The 24611-nt window shown below is 38.2% G+C and overlaps 1 protein-coding gene across 3 annotated transcripts in view; it reads left to right on the forward strand.

Moving 5' to 3' along the window:
* Positions 1–2752, forward strand: part of SMIM3 (small integral membrane protein 3) — a 34391-nt gene extending 31639 nt beyond the window's left edge. For all 3 annotated transcript variants that reach the window (XM_058440043.1, XM_058440044.1, XM_058440045.1), the window contains exon 2: positions 949–2752. In XM_058440043.1, coding sequence (XP_058296026.1) covers positions 960–1142 — 183 coding nt within the window. In that variant the 5' untranslated portion in view covers positions 949–959 and the 3' untranslated portion in view covers positions 1143–2752. The remainder of the gene's footprint in view (positions 1–948) is intronic.
* The last annotated feature ends 21859 nt before the right edge of the window (positions 2753–24611 follow it).

Here is a 24611-nt window from a genome sequence, read left to right on the forward strand (position 1 = left end):
ATGCATCTGAACTCTTTTAGCTGCAAGTGAAAGACACCAAGTGGACACTGCTTAAGCAAAAACAGGGAATTATTGGCTCGTATGTCTGGGATATCTAGAGTTGCAGATGGCATCAATCTTGGCTGGATTCAGGTGCTCACATGAGGTCACTGAGGCTCCATCTGTCTTTCCAGCTCTAGGACAGGCTCACCACTTTTGGGAGAGATAGCCTCAGGCCAATTTTCTCCAGACTCACATCCTTTCAATTTAGCAATCCCAGGAGAAAGGATCATCTTTCCCAAGAGCTTGTGCATAAAAGCTCTGTGGGGAAGACTTTGGTTGACCTAGCCTGGGTCACTTTCCTAACTTTGATTTGTGGTTATGGAGATTTATAATGGTCACCTCTGGGTCACATATCCATCCCTGTGCTCAGGTCAGTGTCCCAGTGAAACCACACAGAATAGGTAGGTTCTCCCCAGAAAGGAGAGAATGGGAGAAGGGGTATAGGACCAAAAACAATGCATCTCTTATTTTACAGATGAGAGAACAGACTGGTAGTATGGTAGCTTAATAGTTAAGCAGGAAGGCTTTGGAGTCCCACCCATCTGGGTTCACGTTCTTGGTCAAATTAATGACATCTTGTCTTTTAAGACTTTAGAGTCCTCATCTGTAAAATGGGTGTAACGGAAGGCAAAGGCCAAGAAATAGAAAACAATAATTATAGTCCCTGCCTTATAGGGCCAGTGGTTCAAGTAAGGACTGAATGTGTTAATAGACATAAAGTGTCTAGCACAGGTCTGGCAATAGGAAGCCCTCAGTAAATGAAGCCGTCGTAATTACTAATCAGGGGACCTTAAAGTTTACATATCTGGTGAGTGACCCAGGCTTCTGACTCCTGAGGGTTTCCTTCTAACCAGGGAGGCAGGCAGAGAGTACACAACAGTGATCTTCCTTTCTTGTCTGTTGCAGAGTGAAGCAACATGGATGCAGTCAGCCAAGTCCCCATGGAAGTCGTGCTTCCCAAGCACATCCTGGATATCTGGGTTATTGTCCTCATCATCCTGGCCACCATTGTCATCATGACCTCATTGTTGCTGTGCCCAGCCACTGCAGTAATCATCTATCGCATGCGGACTCATCCGATCCTCAGTGGGGCTGTTTGACAGCCTCCCAAGAGGGCTGGGTGAGGGATGAGGACAGGCATCCTGTCCCCAGCCTCTTCCTGTCTTCAGAGAAGCAGCAGGAGGGACTTTGGGGCATGGACCTGAGTTCTGGTTTTGATTCTGCCACGAACCAGCTGTGTGAATTTGGTCAGGGGACCTAACTCTCTGAGTTCCAGGTTCCTTATCTTTCAAATGGGGATGGTGATCCCTGCCCTTTCTACCTCATAGGGATGTGAGAACCACCTGACTTAGTGGATGTGAAAGCTGTTTGTGAGCAGTAAAGCTGCCACAGATATAAGGGTGTTATGCTGAGTGCTGAGAAGCTTTCAAGAACCAGAGAACCTGATTGCTGATGATGGCCTTAAAGGTGGTGAGGGAGATACTGGGGGCAGAGCAGACTTTGCCAGTGCCCCTCAGGTCAAACCAAGCCAAGAGCACCCTGTCCCCATTCCAAGGGGCCAGCAGCACTTTGGCCCAAAGTTATTTTCTTTAAGGTGCCATTCCTTCATGTTCCTTCATGTTTTCTCAGTTTGGAGGGTGATGGGTAGAGCTTTCCAGAACCTTCTGTATTCCTGAATCTCTACCCCTGTGTAATCTGAAGGAAGGCTGTGCCATCTTTGGGCACTGCCAAGGGAGTTGGGGTGATGGGCTTCTTTCTGCACTGGAGTCTCACATCTGTTAGCTTTGACACTCAAGCAATGTTGGAAAATGCAGGGTGACTGAGTTCCCTACCCAGCTTTCAGGATCTCTGGCCCCCATCCCCTTGTGTGTGTCCCTCTGCCCAGCTCCTGCTGTAATTAGCTCCACATGTACCCCCTTCACTCCCTCCCACCAGCTCTGCAGCCAGCCTATGGCAATTATATTTTAAGAGGTGTTCCCAGGACTTTTGGGACCTACTAAAACAATGATGGTTATTTTAGATGTGATGATTTATATTTATGTAGAGATATTTCTGGACCACTCAAGCTCTTCAATACCAAAATCAGGAGCATCTTGGGATTTATTAAATTATGTAAGAGCTAGCACAGATATCGGGATATTATTGTGTGAAAATGCTGCTTTTACTTTGATGTGATCTCATTGATGTACACAACCAGTTTCCAATAAAGTGCTAGAATGTGCATGTCTGAGGTCTTTCTTTAAAGAGCAACTGTTAAACTCAGAACTCAGGTAAAAGCCTTACACTGAATGTATGGGCCTTTGAGACAGTTAGAATATAGTAACAGAAAAGGGAAGAGAAGAATCAAATTTACTTTCAGTGCTCTAGCTTCAGCATGTGGGTGAAGTTGTGCAGGTTACACACAGATAGTGCAGAGGAGAAGAACAGATTTTGAATATCAGATTCAAAGAATGACAAATAAGACCATGAATTTAGTATTGGACATGTTGCATTTGAGGTGCTCGTGATATTCAGGTGGACACATTCAGGATGCAGTTGGAGATCTGAGTCTATTCTTGGGAAAGATGTTATGTCTCATATTAGGGTACAGGGGATTAACCCCTATGGTAGATAATGCTGGACAAGTAGATAGGATCAGAATATACAAACTTAGAAGAGTGAGATGCTAAATGCAGAAGTTGGAAGACACTAAATAGGAGTGGAAGGAGAATAGAAGGGGAAAAAAGCAGAGAGACTGGATAGGTCCTATGATATGAGGTGTTTCAACAGAGATGCAATTATATATATATATTTTTTATTTTATTTTATTTTATTTATTTATTTATTTATTTTTTTTCCAGTAGAGACAGAGTTTCACCATATTGGCCAGGCTGGTCCCGAACTCCTGACCTCAAGTGATCCACCTACCTCCACCTCCCAAAGTGCTGGGATTACAGGTATGAGCCACCATGCCTGGCCCTAATAGTATTTTGTAGGTTAAGAAATGAGTGGGAGGTTAGGAAGTTAAGATGGTGAGAAGAGAAACCTTTCCAGGAGTAGCACTGTAATACAGAGCTAAGAGTTAGAGGAGGGCATCGGGGGGAAATGGTGGAGGGGGTTTCTGTCTTAGTACATTTGGGCAGCTCTAACAAAATACCTGAGACTGGTAATTCAGAAACAACAGAAATTTACTGCTCACAGTTCTGGAGACAGGGAGGTTCAAGGCACATGCAGATTTTGTGTCTGGTGAGAACCTGTCTCTCATAGATGGTATTTTGTTTTTTTGTTTTTTTGAGACAGAGTTTTGCTCTTGTTGCCCAGGCTGGGGTGCAATGGCGCCATCTTGGCTCACCACAACCTCCGCCTCCTGGGTTCAAGTGATTCTCTTGCCTCAGCCTCCCGAGTAGCTGCGATTACCGGCATGCGCCACCATGCCTGGCTAATTTTGTATTTTTAGTAAAGATGGGGTTTCTCCATGTTGGTCAGGCTGGCCTCCATCTCCCGACCTCATGTGATCCACCTGCCTCAGCCTCCCAAAGTGTTGGAATTACAGTCGTGAGTCACTGTGCCTGGCCTATAGATGGTACTTTCTATGTGTCCTCATGGTGGAAGAGACAAACAAGCTCCCTCAGGCCTCTTTTACATGGAAACTAATCCCATTCATGAGAGCAGAGTCCTCATGACCTCATCACCTCCCAGAGGCTTCACCTGTTAGTACCATCACCATGGGGGTTGGGTTTCAACATACGAATTTTGCCGGGACACAAACATTCACACCATAGCAAGGAGCTAGTTAGATGTCATAAGATTCTGATAGGTTTGCTCAGCATCTCTTCCAACTGTTTTTCTGGCGTGCCTTCCTGGATGGCAGAGGCTGGAAAGTAAAACAACAACAACAACAAAAAACTACAGTGAAAGTAAAAACCTGTATTTCTGTAACTACACTTGATAGAGATTCAAACGTGATTTAAGCTTTGCTGTTCAGATGCACGCATGCCAGGTTTTAGTCTGGAACCCAACTGAGCTAGGAGGGCTAGGACAGGGCGTGAGGCAATCACAACACTGGTGTGAATCCCAAAGCTGCAGCGCCCTCTGGAGCAAAGCCTGCAGCTTTCTCATGCCTGGATCTCAGTTGAGGTGGGACAGTCCTGCAGCCCACAGCCAAGGCTGTGGCTTTCTTGTTCCCTAGCTTTCCACTTGTTACAGAAGTAGTAGCTCCCCAAGATGGCCGGTTTTGCAGTGTTGATCTGGAAGGAATTCTAGTAACCCCTGCCTTCTGTGCTCTCCCAATCCTTTTAATGATTTTAAGCACACAATTCCCTAAATTAAAGCATGTTTAGGCTGGGCGTGGTGGCTCACGCCTGTAATCCCAGCACTTTAGGAGGTTGAGAGGTCAGGAGTTCCAGACCAGCCTGGCCAACGTGGTGAAACCCCCTCTCTACTAAAAGTACAAAAATTAGCTGGGCATGGTGGTAGGCGCCTGTAGTCCCAGCTACTCGAGAGGCTGAGGCAGGAGAATCACTTGAACCCGGGAGGCGGAGGTTGCACTGAGCCGGGGTTGCGCCACTGCACTCCAGCCTGGGCAACAGAGTGAGGCTCTGTCTCTAAATAAATAAATAAAGCAAGTATGTTTAATTTCCATTTGCCAGAGTATACCTTAATTGATCCAGATGGAAGAAAAATCTATTAATTCCTATCAATTATTATCCTAGCAATTCTACTTCTAAGTCCATCATGTGATCCAGTATTATGGAGGAAGAAGTCTGTTAATGGGAGGCAGATGGTCTTCTAGCACTAGAGATGGCAAGGAACTGGTGGCCAGAGAGGTCTAGTGGTGGCGACAGAATGAGAACTTTGCTTATAGTATTGCTGAAACAATACTATAAGAATAATGAACACTCTGGGTTGCCAACACAGGCGGATCACTTGAGGTCAGGAGTTTGAGATCAGCCTGGCCAATATGGTGAAACCCTGTCTCTACTGAAAAAACAAACAACAAAAAAAAGTGAGATAGTTGAGTTAGAAAATGTATAGTGTTTTGCTGGCCTCTTTGAAAAATAAGGGATCTGATAATATATAACAGAGTTTAAAAATTGTATCTATTGAAATTAGATAATTGCTTATATTAGTTGTGTGAGATGACTTACATTTAAAAATGTAAAGAATATATGTGTGCTTATAGGTAAGAACAATACATGAACATATTTTCCATCTGCTCCCAATACGTGTCAGTTCATCTTTCTACATTTAACATTTACTGAAGGTAGCAGAAGTAACATTTTGGAAGAAAAGGATGTTTGGTAAATCAGAACACTATTTCTTGTAATAACTAAAGATCATTAATAACATTTCTTCCAAACTTCCCCCTCCCCAACTCCAACTCCAGAAATAACCAACTAGTTTGATAATTACTAGAAGAAAAAAAGAGAAACAATTGTAATATTTATACAGACATAAAGGAATGGTCTGGTAAATATGGTACAAACAATGAAATAAAACACGGCAACTGAGCACTATCTATTATATTGGTAGTCAACAAAAAGCAAAATACAAAATTGCACCTTCTCAACACCACCTCCAGAATTTTCATATAATGGGCTAAGGGTGATAACTAGTTGAAAAATGCAACATGAACTGCTATAGTTTTTCATAGCTCTTTATGTAAGATGGAGAAAAGGTCAATGCCCATACAAAAGAACTTGAGGGTGCTGCGACTAGAGATAATATTTAGAATATATATGCATCCGCATCCAAACACGGATGGGAAGGAGCATAGAGGGGATTATCAGAACTTTGTTGGGGGCAGTGAGATTATGGTGACAATTTCTTTTTCCTTTTTTTTTCCTGAGACAGAGTCTCACTCTGTTGCCCAGGCTGGAGTGCAGTGGCGAGATCTCAGCTCACTGCAGACTTTGCCTCCTGGGTTCAAGTGATTCTCTGCCTCAGCCTCCGGAGTAGCTGGGATTACAGGCGCCCACCACCATGCCTGGCTAATTTTTGTATTTTTAGTAGAGACAGGGTTTCACCATCTTGGCCAGGCTGGTCTTAAACTCTTGACCTTGTGATCCACCTGCCTCAGCCTCCCAAAGTACTGGGATTACAGGCGTGAGCCACCGCGCCCAGCCGACAATTTCTTTGCATTTGATTCTTTATTAGTTATTAGGTTGGTGTAAAAGTAATTGCAGGTTTTGCCATTACTTTTAGAATGGTAAAAATTGCATTACTTTTGCACCAACCCAAAACAATTATCTATAATAAAGTCATGAATACACATATTGTCAATTTGTCACTAATGAAATTATTTTGGTGATATTTTGTTCCATTTCTTGTTACGGGGTAATTTTTGCTGTTATACCTCAAATGTAACTGGCTTAATATGATTTCTTTTTTCAACCAAACACGTGTCTTTGGAAACAAACATTCTAATGGCATGCCTCTATACATATCTACCTAGTCCAAGGGAATGCAGTTTGGGAGATAGTGTGTGTGTACATGTGTGCGCACTCCTGTGAGTATGTGTTAAAGTGTAACATAATCCACCTGAAATGTACATGCAGCTGTTTATATTATGTAGCCATCCATTTCATGATAAATATGTTTGGAAATAAATTTGTAGTACTACCTCCCAACAGCAAATTTTATTTCCTTTTAGTTTCAGTAATAGTATTTAGTATTAGTTGTCACTAATAAGGATTATTTTTAATTTGCAGATGGACAGCTTCTTCCTTTCCATCCACAAATCAAGTGTTTTTTCTCAAAGGCAATGGTTCTCAAACTTTAGTATGCACCAGAATCACCTGAGGAGCCTTTTTTTTTTTTTTTTTTTTTTTGAGACGGAGTCTCGCTCTGTCGCCCAGGCTGGAGCGCAGTGGCGCGATCTCAGCTCACTGCAAGCTCTGCCTCCCGGGTTCAGGCCATTCTCCTGCCTCACCCTCCTGAGTAGCTGGGACTACAGGCATCTGCCACCACTCAAAATCCTGGTCCTTATCTGCAAAGATTCTATTTCAGTGGGCCTATGACGGAGCCAAGAATTCTGCATTTTTAAGGCAACTTGCTATCCTTTGAGAAACATTGCACTGAGGTATTTGGGAACTTTGTTTCACTGTGATAGCTGTCTGGGACTTAAATCTTCTTTTAATTGTCCACCAAAGGAAAACCTGGAAAATTTTGTGATTGAGCAAGCAATTCAAGCCCATGAGAAGTAGTAGACTGGGAACCGGTGGGTGTGAGACCCAGGCTCTACGTGGCCTAGACTCTTCTGAACTCTTCTGAGTCTTGATTCCTGGTCTGTGAAGTGTGCAGTGGATCCGAATTAAATGAGAAAATCATTCCGTGCTTTTAGGGTGAGTATGAGTAACTTTCAGGCAGTCCACCTGATGACGATATAACTTTTTTTTCAAATGGAGTGGTTAGCCTGCCGAAGTTGTGAGAGTCAATCCTACAACATTCCTAGCAGATCAAGATTTTATGTTCCCAGTTCTGGTTTCAGAGACTGTAGAGATAACATAGGGCTTATGCAGTCCAACATCCCGTATAATGCAGGTTACCAGTTGTTGCCTTTTCAGTATTTCTCCTGTGTGATCCTGGACTGCTTGTGTCAGATTCACACAGGAGCATTTGCTTACAAATGCAGCTTCCAGGGCCCTGCTTCAGACCTACTGACCAAGAATCTCTGGAAGTGGGTCTTCAGTATCTGCTTTGCAAAAACAATCCGTAAGTGCTCAACAAACAGGTTAAAGTCTGAGAGCTACGTGCCAGCGAAAAGGAGGTTCACTTCTTGCTGAAGCCACCCCTTATTAGCTGTTTTGTTAGAATTCTTCCCTCGGTGAGAGTGGGCTTAAGGATTCAGGGATGCTAGTTCTGCCCTCTTGATGCCACACTGAAGAGATCAACTTCCTTTTTCTTGGGAAATGTCTGAACATTTTGAAGGTCGATAATCATGACTTACCTCACCTCCACCCCTATCTTCTCTGGGGGTGGGGAAGAAGTCATACTTTGCATTACAGGTTGGCTGTCATCCTCCTTCCCTTTCCAGGAAACACTATAAGCAGAGACTAAGAGCAAGGACCTTCACTGTTTCTTAGCTTTGTGATCGTGAGCAAATAACATAAACTCTTTGAGCCTCAATTTCCTCATCTGTAAAAATGAGTGAAAATAATTATACCTACTTCAAAGGATTGTTATGATTATTAAATGGGGTCATGAATGCAAAGTGAAAAGGTAAAATATAGCAAAATGTGATCTATTATTAACAATAATGAGCTTCAGTTTCTATAGCTGTAAAATGGTGATAATAACTTCTAGAGCATGGGGAGAATTAAATGAGGTAATATAAGTAACGTAGTTGGTTAATGTCTGACTTAGAAGAGGCCCTCAATAGTAGTAATTGTAAGATGGCCAATAATGTAAAAACACCAATGGTCTATGCCCCTAATGATGTGGGATTTTAAAAATCACTGAAGTAATTTGATTAGCAATTTCCTTACTGTTATCCTGTAGGATCAGCCTTAGAACAAGTATAAAACTTGTATCTCTTCTATATTAAGTTCCTTTTAGAAAATGTTTGATAATGAATCCACAGTTGTTTAATAAAACACAAAGTATTCAATTTTTATGTTTTAATTCCTCACAGAAATTGCTTTCTAAACTTTTAAGGGTGCAAAAAACATTAAAAATATTTCAGTAAGCTAAAACTTTAATTAGGCCCTTATATAATTCTTGCTAAGGAGAGAGAATGGAACTGAGACTGTAAAATGAAATGACAACGATAATATTTCCTTTGAAATTTTTAAGGCTGAGTTGCATTAATGCAACTTTGAAATTGTTCAAATCACACAAGGTATTTAATTAAAGCAAATGAAAGGCTCTTCAATTCCCATAAAGATTTACATGGTAGGAAAAATGTTTCTGTTTTAGCAGGTCTGTAATATTATTTTTAAAAATTACGACAATTATTGTATCTACTTTTAAAGCTGGACAGCTATAGTTATAGAGAGAATCATTTAATTTTGAAGTCAAGCAGACCAAATTCCCATCTGGCTCCACCAGCGTGTTCCCTTTAGAAAGTAATGTTTAAGAGTTTCATTGCCCTTGTTTGTAAAAGGGGGGATCATATTTGCCTCCACAGTGCTGCTGAGGGGTTTAAACAAGGTGCTGAATCTAGAACATTTACAGAGAGCCTGTAATAAGTACTCAGTGCTTAAATGTTATCTAAAAACAAAGGAATCATTAGCACTACCGTAAAAAATTATATATGGGTGGGGCACATTGGCTTGATTGGTTTCGTTACATGGGTTTCAACCAAACATCTTGGGGAAAAATTTGGAAGGCAATAAAAGGAAAGTGGAAAGGACAAAGAGGATTGGAGTTGGGGAGGGTAAGAGACAGTTATAACAGTCTGAGGAAAAATTAGGAAATAGCATAGAATTCTAATTCAAATAACTTAATTACCCTTGTATTTATATTTTTTCTTAAAGTTATTTTACTTTAGTGAGCAGTCTTTCTTCTCAGACTGTGTCTTAGCATATTAATGAAAAAAACAGATTATAATATTACTGTTCAATAGGAGTTTAGCAGTGATTGAAATTCAGTGTCAATGAAGACACAGGCCAATGGAGAGAAAAATCACAGATACATCATTAAAACAGTTTTAGTAATTTTTCATTTCAACAACAAATTTCATAATAATATAAGTACATTCTTTATTTATATATATATATATATATATATATATATTCTTTTTATAGAGATGGGGTCTCACTATGTTGACCAGGCTGGTCTTGAACTCCTGGTCTCAAGCAATCCTCCCATCTTGGCCTCCCAAAGTGCTGGGATTACAGATGCGAACCACCATGCCTGGCCTCTGAATTTTAAAATAGTTATGAGTGCCTTTAGAATTTCTACTATTGGAGCCCTTTATGCTTCTATTTACCTTTAATCAAGATTTGCACCTCAGAAAACATAGTTACTTGTTGTTGTTGTTGTTGTTAGGAAAAGTTCAGCATGAATGCTGTTGTCTCATTCTATGTAGCAATTGTTTGGGTCATGTATAATAAAGAATTGATACCTACTCTAAAAATGAAGATATTTTGTGTTCTAGGAATTGAGTGGCACTTGGTCAAAGAATGATCTATAGAATCTCTGGGCATAAGGGGAGTTGATTGCTCTTTAGTTTTTCTTTTCCATACTTAGTACTAAATTATTTTGAATTTATGGGAAGTCAAGTTAAGTTAACCACATCTTTCCATTTTGTTGCAAGGAGCTTATCACTTTCTAAAGGGATAACTATACTGCCTCGGAGTAATGGATTGAATAGTGGCCCACCCAAAATTATGTCTACTTCCTAAATCCCAGAACCTGTGAATGTTACTTTGAAAAAAAAGGGGGGTCTTTGTAGATGTCATTAAGTTAAGGATCTCCAGATGGGGAGGCGATCCTGGATTATCTGAGTGGGTTCTAACCCAGTGACAAGAGTCCTTATAAAAGACACACGAAGGACTGACACACAGAGACGAGAAAGAGGCAATGTAACCATGGAGACAGAGACTGGAGTGATGTGCCACAAATCAAGGCAAGTTTGTAGCCACCAGAAGATGGAAGAGGTAAGAAGTACATCATCCCCAGGCCTCCAGAGGAGTGTGGCCCTGCTGACACTCTGATTTTGGACTCCTGGCATCCAACTGTGTGAGTATAAATTTCTGTTGTTTTAAGCCACCAAGTTTGTGGTCATTTGTTACAGCAGCCACAGGAAGCTAATACACAGGGTAAGCTGATAGGGGAATGAGAGAGTTTTTTCACAATTGCATGAATGGGTTAAGAATTCTAAAGAATAATTAGCCGGGTGTGGTGGTGGGTGCCTGTAATCTCAGCTACTCAAGAGGCTGGGAGGCAGGAGAATCACTTGAACCCGAGAGGCGGAGGTTGCAGTGAGCCAAGATGGCGCCACTGAACTCTAGCCTGGGCAACAGAGGGTGACTCTGTCTCAAAAAAAAAAAAAAAAAAGTTATTCGAAAGAATAAACGTTATTGAGTAAGGGGAGATGACATGGTAGCCATTAGAAAGCGGGGGTGGAGGGAGTGAGGAAAAAAGGTGAAAACCAGAGACTAGGAAGGTGAATAACCAGAATGTGAGCTAAGAAGATGGACTAGGGAGGACACCATACCCAAGCAGAATACGGACTGAGGAGAAAAACAAATGATATCTCTAAATATGTTTTAATTTCAGGGAGTTACTTTGTCTTCTCATATTTTACTCAGATCGCTTTGTGTGTGTGTGTGATGAAATACATATTTTAATTAAATATTTTACCTCAGAAACAGCCTCTCAGAGAAAGTTTTTGGATAAAATGCAATGTTTTGGTAATATTCTCTTCAGAAACATTAAGTTAGGATGTTAGGGTGATGGAAAAACCTCAATAAAAACCAGTAGCTTAAGTATGGAGACACACAGAACTCAGTCATCACATTGGGAAGAAAATGAGATAGTGGAAAAGAACAAAAAGTCACCCAGAAAAGAGCCCTAGAAAACTTCTAAGAGTCAGAGTTTTTCAATGATGCTTACCAAAGCTTAGGTGTATGGAATAATGGAGGAATGCATCCTTTTAACTTTAGTCAAGCTTTTTAAATTCTGAAAATGGGACTCTTTCACTTAGAGTGCTGCAGCACAAGGAAAGCAATTGTTTGAAGAAAATAGGCTATGTATTCTGAAAAAAATATTTCTTTTTGGCAAGGGCTATGGATTCCTGCCAATCTAAAGGGATCTCTAAAATTAGAGAGAGGGTAGGAAGTAGCTCTGCCCTCTGAGAGGCTCTATTTTATTCTGAAAGGCCGAATGTGACAAAAGCAGCTTTAATGATCAGACAGAGCTGAGGCATCCAAAGCTACATATAAAATAGAAGCTTAGGACACCTGAAAAAACAGACAAGAATTAACACCATAGCAAACAAAATGGCAGACTCAATCACTGCACCTGGCCGAAATATTTCTATTAACTCAGAGTTTAGCTAGGTACCAGAGCAATTTTCTCCCTAAAACTGGGTAATGAAAATTTGAACAGAAGAGGTGGAATGTGCTGATTAATTTTATGTGTTAACCTGACTGGGCTGAAGGATGCCCAGATAGCTGGTAAAACATTATTTCTGGGTGTATCTGTGAAGATGTTTCCAGAAGAGGTTAGTATTTGAATTGGTAGGCTGAGTAAAGTAGATTACTCTCACCAACGTGGTGGTTAGAGAGTCCATCAACCAACCCAGTGAGGACCCAAATAGAACAAAAAGGTGGAGGAAAGGCAAATTTGTTCTCTTTTCTTGAGCTAGCACATCCATCTTCTCCCGTCCTTGGATGACAGAATTTCTGGTTCTCTGATCTTCACACTTGGGCTAAATTACCCACTGGCTTTCCAAATTCTCCAACTTGCAGATGGCAGGTTGCAGAGCTTCTCAGCCTCTTAATCACATGAGCTAATTCCCACAATTAATCTCTGTCTCTGTCTCTCTCCTTTTCTCTCGCTTAATAAATATGGAGATTTATTGAAGAACCAAGAGGATATACCACTGGTTCTGTTTCTCTGGTGAATCTTAATACATAAGGTTAAAATAGATTAACATTAGAAGCGAACAGTGAAAATGCCTCACAATATATTTTAAAACTTCTACTTCAAACTTTAGAAAACACGATTTCTTGGTCATCAGATCATGGAAGAACATCTCATTCTTGGAATATGTTGAGGTATATGAGAAATCTTCTCATTGCTTCTCAGAATTCTTAGACCTGCAAAACCATTATTTTGTTTATATAATCTTACAGAAATGTTACCTAACTACTAGATTCATGTGAAAGAATTTTTTTTTTCTTTTGATAGAAAACCAGCAAGGTCAGTAATTTCTGTCAGGAGAAAGAGCAGGAGAAACAATTCTCCTTACATGAAATTCTTAGGTGTCCAATTGAAAACATTCCAGAAGAGGGAGTGGACCATGGATGGTGGGAAGCACAAACTTCAGAGCCAGATCCCCAAAGTTTGGTGAAAAGGCCAGGAAAAGCACCAAATAAACACAGAGCCATGCCGCCCTTAACAAGTCTACCTTGTAAGAGCAATTTTGTTCATCTCTTTCTTCAGGAAACACTTTTTCTTGTGGCGGTGTTTACTTTGTTAAACGAAGAAAGTTCCCTGCCTTCTCTCTCTCCAGTTAGGGCTAAAACCTGGACACTGACAGAGCTAATGTATGTTTGATCTAATCAGTCAAGATCAAGTGGGGGAAAGCAATAAAAATAAATTTCAAAATGTTCTCTATCAAAAACTTTTCAAGAAAAATGTTCTAATTAAGAATCTCCCTCAAGTATGTTTCTGTACAATTGGACCAGTGAACTGGGACTGGCAGTGTCCAGAGGGTTGTAGAAATGAAAGTATTGCCTCATTTTCTGATTTTTGTTCCCACCTACAGGAGTTCCCACAGTGTTCTACTCTTTCCATTTTAGGGAGAAGATGTAGAGCAGTACAACTTTTTTCTCTCTATGACACGTCCCAGATCTTTCTGAACTCTATAGTGCCTCTGATTATTAGTAAACAATTCAAGCTTACTGATGGAGACTGTAACTTTGATGTAATTTTTCTTCTCCTTGGTTTACAGCCAGGAATCACTGCATGTCTTCCAGGTATTGGCAGGAACACATACATTTCCCAAGCATATTGGTGGGATTAGTACAAAATAAACTTCTGAAGCCTTTCATATTTTATGTTGCCTCAGACCAGGTAAGTTTTGTCTTAATTTTCTGATTATCCTGAGATGTTTCTCCATTTACTCCATTGAATCTACTTGACTCTGAGTTCTTTTTTTCTTTATTCTTCTCTTATTATTATTTTTTTTAATTCTTGATGGTGATAATGTCTCTTCGCTTCAAGTGATAATGTTCACTCCTTACCCTGTTAGATATTTTTAATGTAATTCTTATAAACTTCTTAATTTTCTCAAAGGTGCATGCCTCTATGATAATGATCAGCACTTGTTTAATTTGAAAATGTCAGGCATATGTAAGAGGTTCAATTGCCCAGGAGCTCATAACTCCTTACTCATTCATTAAAAAAGAATCATCGGGATGCTCTTGCTCTAATGTTTAGAGCCTTTCTTTTAACCAATGGCCTCTTAATTTTCATGGTAGAAAAGACTTTTTTTCCGTCTGTGATACAGAACAGTTTTCAATTATTTAGTCATCATGAGCTGAAGCAGGGTAGCCATAGATATGCTAGACTATTTTTCTACAATAACCCCAGCATGTCCTTTATTTAGGAGAAATTTTGACTGATGGTGGAAAGAAATTTAAAGCACTCCTGCATTAAATGAAGTTATGATCCATACTAACAGTGAAACTGATTATTTGAATCTCAGAAGGCATACATTTCTAAAACAATGTTTGTTATGATTATCTTCTAAGAGAATATCGAGATTTACAAAATTTATTCTTTCTTTCATTTCATTGTATCATCCTTTTCCTATGTGAACAATCTCACATGGTTTTTCCTTCTTTCAAAGTGGATTTGGTATTTTTTCTCTTTCATCTGTATGCTTTCCATTTACTTTGTATTTAAAGACAATCTCAAAGTTGTAAAAAGTTACAAGTACAGTAAAAGAACTTTTTTTTGAAATTTTTTGAGTGTAGTTGCTAACATGATCATTCAACTTACCTGACTAGTTCTATGTATTCCACTACAAACAAGAATGTTTCCTACAAACATTCTTCTACATAACCATATTACCATCAAAGTCAGCAAATTAACAGTGATAGGTTACTACCATATAATCCTCAAATTCTTTCAAGTTTCCTCAATTTTCTCAGTGATGTCCTTCATAGCAAAGGGATCCAGTTCAGCGTCTTGTGTTTCATTTTGTTGTCATATCTGTTTGGTTTTCTTCAATGTGGAACAGTTCCCTAGTCTTTCTTGGCCTTTATGACCTTAACACTTTTTTTGAAGATTACAGGCCAATTATTTGGTAGAATAGCTCTCAATTTGAGTTCACCAAATGTTTTCTTATGAATAGATTTAGGTTTGCATCTTTGATAGGAATATCTTAGCAATGGTGATAATTTTGATTCACCTCATTACTGGTGATGTTAACTTTGGTCACTGATTGGTGTCTGCTAGACTTCTCCACAGTAGAGTTACTCTTTCTTCCCTTTGTAATTAATAAATATTTTGTAAGGAGGTACTTTGAGACTATGCAAATATCCTGTTCCTCATCAGACTTTCAATTTGTCTTTTCAATTTATTTATTTCAGTGTGGACTCATGGGTTCCTATTTTATTCAGTAGGTTAAAACCAGTTGCTTTCATTATTTAGTTTGATGCTCAGTGTGGGGGTTCGATCAGGCTGGTGGGAAAAATATTAAAGACAGTTATAGTAATAGCCACAAACTCTCTTGGAAGGCCTGAGAGTTTGTATAACATCAGTAATATATCTGGCTGAAGGTGGCCTGGTCCTTTTACCTTTAGTTAAATAAGTTAAAGTAGTGACTAAGGAATGTGGGGAAGTTATCTAGCTAGCTTGTTTACTCATGTGGTCTTAAGACTAACCTTTGATGTACGGCAGGTGCTTAATTGCTTTCTACTTGGGAAGTCCACAGTGTCAATTACCCTCTAGTGGTGTTGACTCAAGCCTTTGTCAATTAATCTTTACCAAATAAATGCAAGTCTCACTGGCTGGTCAGGGCCACAGTCACAACTGTTTACAGTACTGTCCAGGGAGTCTGTAAGTGGCTCGGACACCCAGCTGGACTGGCAAAGCAGAATATCTGTGTGTCAGTGTACTTCATTCATCCATGGCTGGCTCAGGGTCTGCGGGTCAGACCCCCGCAAGTGAGAACTCTTTCAAGAGTCTTTTTGATATGTTCTCATAAGTCTTTCAGTGCTTCTTTACGTCCTGGCAAAGATGTCCCAGGCTCATCTTATAGTTTCCCTGCCCTAGATTTGGGATCAGCCATTTCTCCAAGGAGCCTTGGATCCTGTTTCGGAGTATGGTCTTCAGAAAAGATGTCAGAGCCAGGTGTGCTCATTGTTACTGAGGGTTTGTTACTTCCTGTTTTCAATGGACAGAGCTAGTTAATATATATGTATACTTATATACATACATAAGCACATTTTTACATCTATACTTCTATATCCCTATTGAAAACCATGGGTTCACTTTGATATCTCCAATTCCAATCTGACAGCACAGGGCTCATTCATGTTTTCTCTCCTTCCATATTTGAAACTTCTTTCTCCAATAGTGAGAAGCCTTGATATATTTTTGATCAAGCCTTCTGTATGTCACCAGTCTGTCATTGCTGCTGCATCCCACACTCCCTGTGCAATGCTTTCCCTACCTGCTTGGGCTTCAATATCCCACACAAGGCTTCTCCTCTCATTGATGTTCTTCTTGCTCTACTTGAGCTCCATTGCCCCTAACTAGTCCAGCATCCTCACCTTGCTTGGGCTTTAGCACTCTGATTTGGGTAACCACAGGATTCCCCCTATCTTTGCCATATTCATTTCTCTTGCCACTTAGTAGCCTTTGGATTGATCTGAACAAGGAAAGGATAAAAGAGAAGTTATCATTTTATTTTCAAGTTAATATTTGCTGAGTACTATTTATCAAGCTCTATATTATCTCATTTTAGTGACATAATGAACTTTATTACATTTTACTAATGAAGCAGTCAAGATGAAAGAAGTTGTCACTTGCCAGACTCCACAGCCAGTAAGTGGCAGATCCAGGACTGGACCTTGTCTTGCTGACTATAAACCAATGTTCCACTTGGAAGCTGTGTACGTGTGATTCATAGAAAAAGTGGTTAATTTTCAAAGTCAATAATCATAGAATTGGTAGCATATAAATCTTTTGGGGATATAATTGTCAGATGTCTAAATTACAAGCCCAAGATAGATGATGCAGTATTAATTTGCTAATTACATATTTTGAAAGATTGTACATAAAGAAAATGTTTTCTCTTTAATTACGGCATTAAGGATTTCAAAAGGTACTTTATAGTTTATACCATTTCATTTCTTAATTTTATTTCTTTTCTCTCTGTTTTAAGGCATAGTCTAAGGGTTAAACTTTTAAACTTTAAACTATACAGTGAATCAATTTCTTTTATTTCTTTTTTTTATTTTTTATTTTTTTGAGATGGAGACTCACTCTGTCTCCCAGGCTGGAGTGCAAGGGCGCAATCTCAGCTCACTGCAACCTCCGCCTCCCGGGTTCAAGCGATTCTCCTGTCTCAGCCTCCTGAGTAGCTGGGATTACAGACATGCGCCACTACACCTGGCTAATTTTTGTATTTTTAGTAGAGACAGGGTTTCACAATCTTGGTCAGGCTGGTCTCGAACTCCTGACTTCAGGTGATCCACCTGCCTTGGCCTCCCAAAGTGCTGGGATTACAGGCATGAGCCACCGCGCCTGGCCTGTGAATCACTTTCAATAAGCCTTTCCATAATTTAGAAAAAGACATATAAGAAGGAAGATTTCTTATGCTGTTTGCCTTTTGTTAAATAATGGTGACCCAGTTTCTAAAAGGAACCAGTTTCTAAAAGGAAAACCTGAGTAATTACTTAGAAGAGGCTGGCTTTCTAAACTTAGTTAACAGTTATTATCATTTGTCAGTTTTACAGTAACTTGGTAAGTTTCCTGCTTAATCTAACTACTCTAAATTGTACTAAAAAACCTACCCTGTTCCCTGCATTGTATTTTTCATGTCTTTACAAACTTGCACTGAGGCCTTACCTTCTTACACTATTGGCCAGCTTATGTAATGCCCATGCCAGGCATTCCACCATTTGCTTTCTGCAAGATGTCTCACTTAAATTTCAGAGCTACATTCTTATTTTGTAGTTCCATTGTTATTCCAATTTTATAGTTGAAAAAACTGAAACTCAGTGGGGTAAAGTAACTTGACCGAAATCACATTTCTAGGATAACAATGGCTTCTTCTGCAATACCTTCTGAAGGACCTACCTGAGGCTGTTTTACAGTTAAATGTTTTAAATAAGATAAATAGTTGGGACTTAATTAAACTAAAGAGCTTTTGCATGGCAAAAGGAACAGTCAGCAGGGTAAACAGACAACCCACAGAGTGGGAGAAAATCTTCACAATTTATACATCTGACAAAGGACTAATATCCAGAATCTACAACAAACTCAAACAAACCAGTAAGAAAAAAAAAAAAAATCCCATCAAAAAGTGGGCAAAGGACATGAATAGATAATTCTCAAAAGAAGATATACAAATGATCAATGGACATATGAAAAAATGTTCAGCATCACTAATGATCAGGGAAATGCAAATCAAAACCACAATGTGATACCACCTTACTCCTGCAAGAATGGCCATAATCAAAATATTAAAAAAATGGCCGGGCACAGTGGCTTATGCCTGTAATCCCAGCACTTTGGGAGGCTGAGGCAGATCACCTGAGGTCGGGAGTTTGAGACCAGCCTGGCCAACATGGTGAAACCCCGTGTCCACTAAAAATACAAAAATTAGCCTGGCGTGGTGGCAGGCGCCTGTAATCCCAGCTACTCGGGAGGTTGAGGCAGGAAAATCACTTGAACCTTGGATGCCGAGGTTGCGGTGAGCCGAGATCGTGCTATTGCACTCCAGCCTGGGGGACAAGAGCGAGACTTCATCTCAAAAAAAAAAAAAAAATTAAAAAACAGTAGATGTTGGCATGGATGTGGTGATCAGGGAACACTTCTATACTGCTGGTGGGAACGTAAACTAGCACAGCCACTATGGAAAACCCTGTGGGGATTCCTTAAAGAACTAAAAGTAGAACTACCATTTGATCTAGCAATCACACTACTGGGTATCTACCCAGAGGAATTGAAGTCATTATATGAAAAAGACACTTGCACATGCATGTTTATAACAGCACAATTTGCAATTGTGAAATCATGGAACTAACCCAAATGCCCATCAATGAGTGGAAAAAGAAACTGTACATATATATATATATATATGATGGAATACTACTCAGCCATAAAAAGGAATGAATTAACGGCATTTGCAGTGACCTGGATGAGATTGGAGATTATTATTCTAAGTGATGTAACTCAGAAATGGAAAACCAAACATCATATGTTCCTACTGATATGTGGGAGCTAAGCTATGAGGACGGAAAGGGCATAAGAATGACACAATGGACTTTGGGGACTTGGGGGGAAGGGTATGAGGGGGGTGAGGGATAAAAGACTACAAATAGGGTACAGCATATACTGCTTGGGTTATGAGTGCTCCAAAATCTCACAAATCACCACTGAAGAACTTATTGATATAACTAAATACCACCTGTACTCCAATAACTTATGGAAAAACAAAAATTTTTTTTTTTTTGAGATGGAGTCTCGCTCTGTTGCCCAGGCTGGAGTGCAGTGGTGCGATATTGGCTCACTGCAAGCTCCGCCTCCCAGGTTCACGCCATTCTCCTGCCTTAGCCTCCCAACTAGCTGGGACTACAGGCGCCTGCCACCACGCCTGGCTAATTTTTTGTATTTTTAGTAGAGATGGGGTTTCACTGTGTTAGTCAGGATGGTCTCGATCTCCTGGCCTCATGATCCACACGCCTCGGCGTCCCAAAGTGCTGAGATTACAGGTGTTAGCCACTGAGCCCGGCCCCAAAAAATTTTTTAAAAAAAGATCAGTAAGATCTTATATGAAAATAGTGGACATGAAAACACTATAAATCAATTGAACATAAAAGATGTATAGAGAACACTCTACCCCAAAACAACATAATATACATTTTTATCAAAGCACATAGAACATTCCCCAGGACAGACCATATGTTAAGTCACAAAATAATTTTAATAAATTTTTAAAGGATTAAAATCATGCGAAGTATTTTCTCTGACCACAAGGAATGAAATTAGAAGCAAAAAATAGAAAGAAATTGGAAAATTTGCAAATGCATAAAAATTAAACAGCACATTTTACAACAACAAATATGTTAAACAAGAAATTGCAAGATAAATTAGAAAATACTTAGAGATGAATGAAAATAAAAATACAAACTAATGAAACTTATAGGGTGCAGTTAATGCAGTACTCAGAGGGAAATTATAGCTATAAACCCATACCTTAAAAAATGAAGGTGGATCTCAAGTTAATAATATAACTTATAATGTAACTTAAAGAACTAAAAAAAGAACAAACTAAAGCAAACCTAACAGAAGGAAGGAAATAAGTAAGATTAGATTAGTGATAAATAAAATAGAGAATAGAAAAGCAATTGAGGAAGTTAATGGAAACAAAAGTTGGTTCTTTGAAAAGATCAACAAAATCGACAAACTTTTAAAGCTGGACCAATTTTAAAAAGAGAGAAGACTCAAGTTACTAAAATAAGAAGTTAAATGAAGGCATTTTCCTGGACACACAAAAAGAAAATGGATTAAAAGAGAATACTATGGACAATTGTATACCAACACATTAGAAAACCTGGATGAAATGGGCAAGAAACACACAAACCCTGAAATAGATTTTTTAGATATAACCCCTAAAGCACAAGCAACAGAAACAAAAATACACAAATAGGACTGCATCAAACTAAAAAGCTTCTGCACAGCATAGGAAGCAAGTAATAGTGTGAAGAGATAACCTACAGAATGCAAGAAAATATTTGCAACCATACATCTGAAAAGGGATTAATATCCAAAATATATAAAGTGCTCAAAGTTCAATAATAAGAAAATAAGTAATCCAATTTTAAAAGGGCCTGAACAGATGTTCCTCAAAAGAAGACATACAATTGGGCAACAGGTACATGAAAAAATGTTCAACATCAATAATTATCAGCAAAATGCAAAATAAAACCAAAATGAGACACCATCTCAAATCTGCTAGGATGGTTATTATAAAAAAGACGAGGTAACAAGTGTTGGTGAGGATGTGAACAAAAAGACCCCTTGTATGCTGCTGGTGGGAATGTGAATTAGTACAGCCATTACAGAAGACACCATGGAGGTTCCTCAAAAAACTGTATGATCCAGCAATCTCACTTCTGGGCATATCCAAAGGAACTGAAATCAGTATCAAAGAAATATCTGCACTTCCATGTTCATTTCAGCATTATTCACAATAGCCAAGCTATGGAAGCAACCCAAGTATCCATCAATAGATGAATGTATAAAGAAACCATGGTATGCATACCCAATGGGATACTATTTGGCCAAAAGAAAGAATGCAATCAAGTCATTTGCAGCAACATGGATGGAACTAAAGGTGATCATGTTAAGTGAAATAAGCCAGACTCAGAAGGACAACTATTGCATGACCTCACCTCACCTCAACTATTGCATGGAATATAAAAAAATAAAACTCATGAAAGTAAAGAGTAGAATAGAAGTCACCAGAGGATGAGGGGAAATACGGAGATGTTCATCAAAGGGTACAAAATTTCTGTTAGGAAGAACAAGTTTTGAAGATCTATTGCACAACACAATGACTATAGTTAATAACGTAATGTATATTTCAAAATTGCTGAGAGTAGATTTTATGTGCTCGTACCACAAATATGTTAAATATGTGATGAATATGTTAATTTTAGCTTGATTTAATTATTCCATAATGTATACACATATCAAAACATCACTTTGTATGTCATAAATATATACCATTATTTTTTGTCAAGTATTTATAAAAAAACTTGTCTTGTTAAAAAAGGCACATGCATACATTTAACCTAGAAAAATTCCACTTATCATTTCTGGCCTAGAAAAATAATCATAGATGTATGTAAAGATTCATATATAATAATGTTCATCTTAATATTTTTGTACACAATGAAAAGCTGAATATAAGCTAAATGTTTCATTGTAGCTACTAAAAATTAGGTTTTAGAAGAATATTTAATGATATACAAAATAAACGTTACATTAAAAAGAAAAAAATTGAAAGTAAAGGGATGGAAATATTAACAATTAAAAATTAATCAAGTGAAAACTTTTATAGCTATAATAATACTAAATTAGTCTTTGAGGAAGCACTACTAGTAATGAATAAATTACTTTAATAAAATTATCAATTAAAAGTAATGGCCAGAAATTCTAATTTTATGTAAAATTAATTTCATGGCTTCAAATGTATATCTAATGGGATAAGATGACAGAAGTACAATTAAAAAAACAAAAGAAATCCAGGTACATAGTTGGAAATCTTAACACAATTCTCTCAACAATAAATAGAAGATAGAAGAGTTAAAAACATTTATATATTTATTCATGAACAACATGAATAATGGACTTAATAAACTCATATGTAATGATAATTGAACTTATTTTAATTAACATATATAACACTACACTCTCAGCCTAAAAAACACATATTTCTTTCAAGTTTACATGCAACAGATATCTGAAAAGACCATAAACTGGGCCATTATAATGATATTGGGAAAAAAGCTTCTAAGTTTGGAAATTATGCAATATACTGCAAAATAATGCCAGAGGAAATTACAATGAATATTTAAAAATAGTTCATATTTAATGATGTTTAAAATATAATATGTTAAATTTGTGGAATGCAGGTAAAGGTGTGCTCAGTAGAAATGTGAATCTCTAAATACATTTGAAAGGAAAAAAATTACATAAAAAGTCAGAATCAAATTTATCAGAACTCTGGAAAACAGTCAAAGTTGAATAACAACCAAGCAAACGCTGAATGGAGCAAAAGACAGCATAAAAGGTAGAAATTAGTAAGCATTCCTCAAAAACATTGTAATACAACCAAACAATCCACATTCACTTGGTGCAAAATATTAGAACTGAATAAAGTAATAGATACTCAAAAGCAAAAAGGAAAAGCAGGGAACAGAGTTTCTTTAGAAAACTGGGGCACTCAAAAGCACCTATGTGTACTAGGAATTTAGAAAGTCAAGTGCATGCCCAGGGCAGGACAGACATTTAGAAAACAACTGAGAAAAAACAGTACGGAAGTTTCCCAAAAACTTAAAAAATAAAACTATTATGTAATCCAGCAATCCCACTACTTGGTATACATCCAAAGGAAATGAAATCAGTATGTCAAAGAAATACATGTACTCTCATATTTACTGCAGCATTATTTACAATAGTTAAGACATGGAAGCAACCTAAGTGTCCATAAAGGGGTGAATGGATATTTTTAAAAATGTGTCCTGTATATACAATGAAATACTATCCAGCCTTAACAAAGAAGGAAATCCTGTCATTTGTGACACCATGGATAAGCCTGGAGGGCATTATGTTAAGTGAAATAAGCCAGGCACAAAAAGAAACATACTGCATGATCTTATTTATATGTAGAATCTAAAAAAGTTGATCTCGTGGAAGAAGAGAGTAGAATGGTGGTTTCCTGGGACTCAGTAGTGGGGTGAGAGTTGGGGAGATGTTGGTCAAAGGCTATAAAATTTCAGCTGGGTAGGAAGAATAAGTTCAAGATATCTGTTGTACAACATCAGGACTATAGTTAATACCAATGCATTTTTTTCCTTGAAAATTCCTAACAGTAGATTTTGTGGTCTTACCACATACAAAAATGATAAATATGTGAGGTAATATATATGTTGATTACATTACTATTCCACAGTGTATACATATCTAAAAACATGTTGTACAAAGTAAATATATACAATTTTACTTGTCTATGTAAATAAATTAAAGAAAGAAAATAAAATGCATATAATAAAAGAAAATAAGAAGAAAGAACAAACCTGAGAAGACCCTCAGCTTTCACCTCTGGCTAACAGCTGGGTCAGTGCAAGCTCTAAGAGAAGGCTAAGGCAGAATTATAAACAGCCTGTTAGGCATTGAAGGAGTGTTCCAGAACTATGCTAATCTGCAATGATTGAGAGAGTTTTTTTTTTTTTTTTTTTTTTGCTGTCTTTTATTTCTTCATTTATTTTTGGGAAAGGACTTGAAATGGTGCACTAGAAAAATAAACTAAAGTTGTTTATCAGTTCTAGGAGCATTTGGGCAGTCTTCAGGGTTTTCTAGTATAGAATCATGTTGTCAGACAAGAGAGATAATTTGATTTCTCCCTTTTCTAGGCCTTTTATTTTGTTTTCTCTTGCCTGATTGCTGTGATTAGATTTCCAGTACTATGCTGAATAGGAATGGTGAGAATGAGCATCTTTGTCTTGTTCCAGCTCTCAATGGGAATGCTTCCAGTTGCTGCTCATTCAGTATGACATTGGCTGTGGATTCACCATAGGTGGCCTTATTATTTTGAGGTATGTTTCTTCAATGCAGTTTGTTGTGGGTTTTTATCATAAAGGAATGTTGGATTTTATCAAAAGCTTTTTCCTTATAGACTTTAGTAAAATTTCAAGATACAAAAATTAGTAGCATTTTGATACACCAGTAATATTCAAGCTGAGCCAAATCAACAATGCAATCCTATTTACAACAGCCACAAAAATTAAAATACCTAGGAATACATCTAACTAAGAGGTGAAATATCTTTACAAGGAGAACTACAAAACACTGCTAGAAGAAATAATAGATTACACAAACAAATGGAGAAATATTCCATGCTCACAGATTAGCAGAATCAGGATTGTTACAATGGCCAGACTCCCCAAGGCAAT

Source organism: Hylobates moloch, unplaced genomic scaffold, assembly GCF_009828535.3.
Source record: "Hylobates moloch isolate HMO894 unplaced genomic scaffold, HMol_V3 SCAFFOLD_6, whole genome shotgun sequence".
NCBI classification, from domain to species: Eukaryota; Metazoa; Chordata; class Mammalia; order Primates; family Hylobatidae; genus Hylobates; species Hylobates moloch.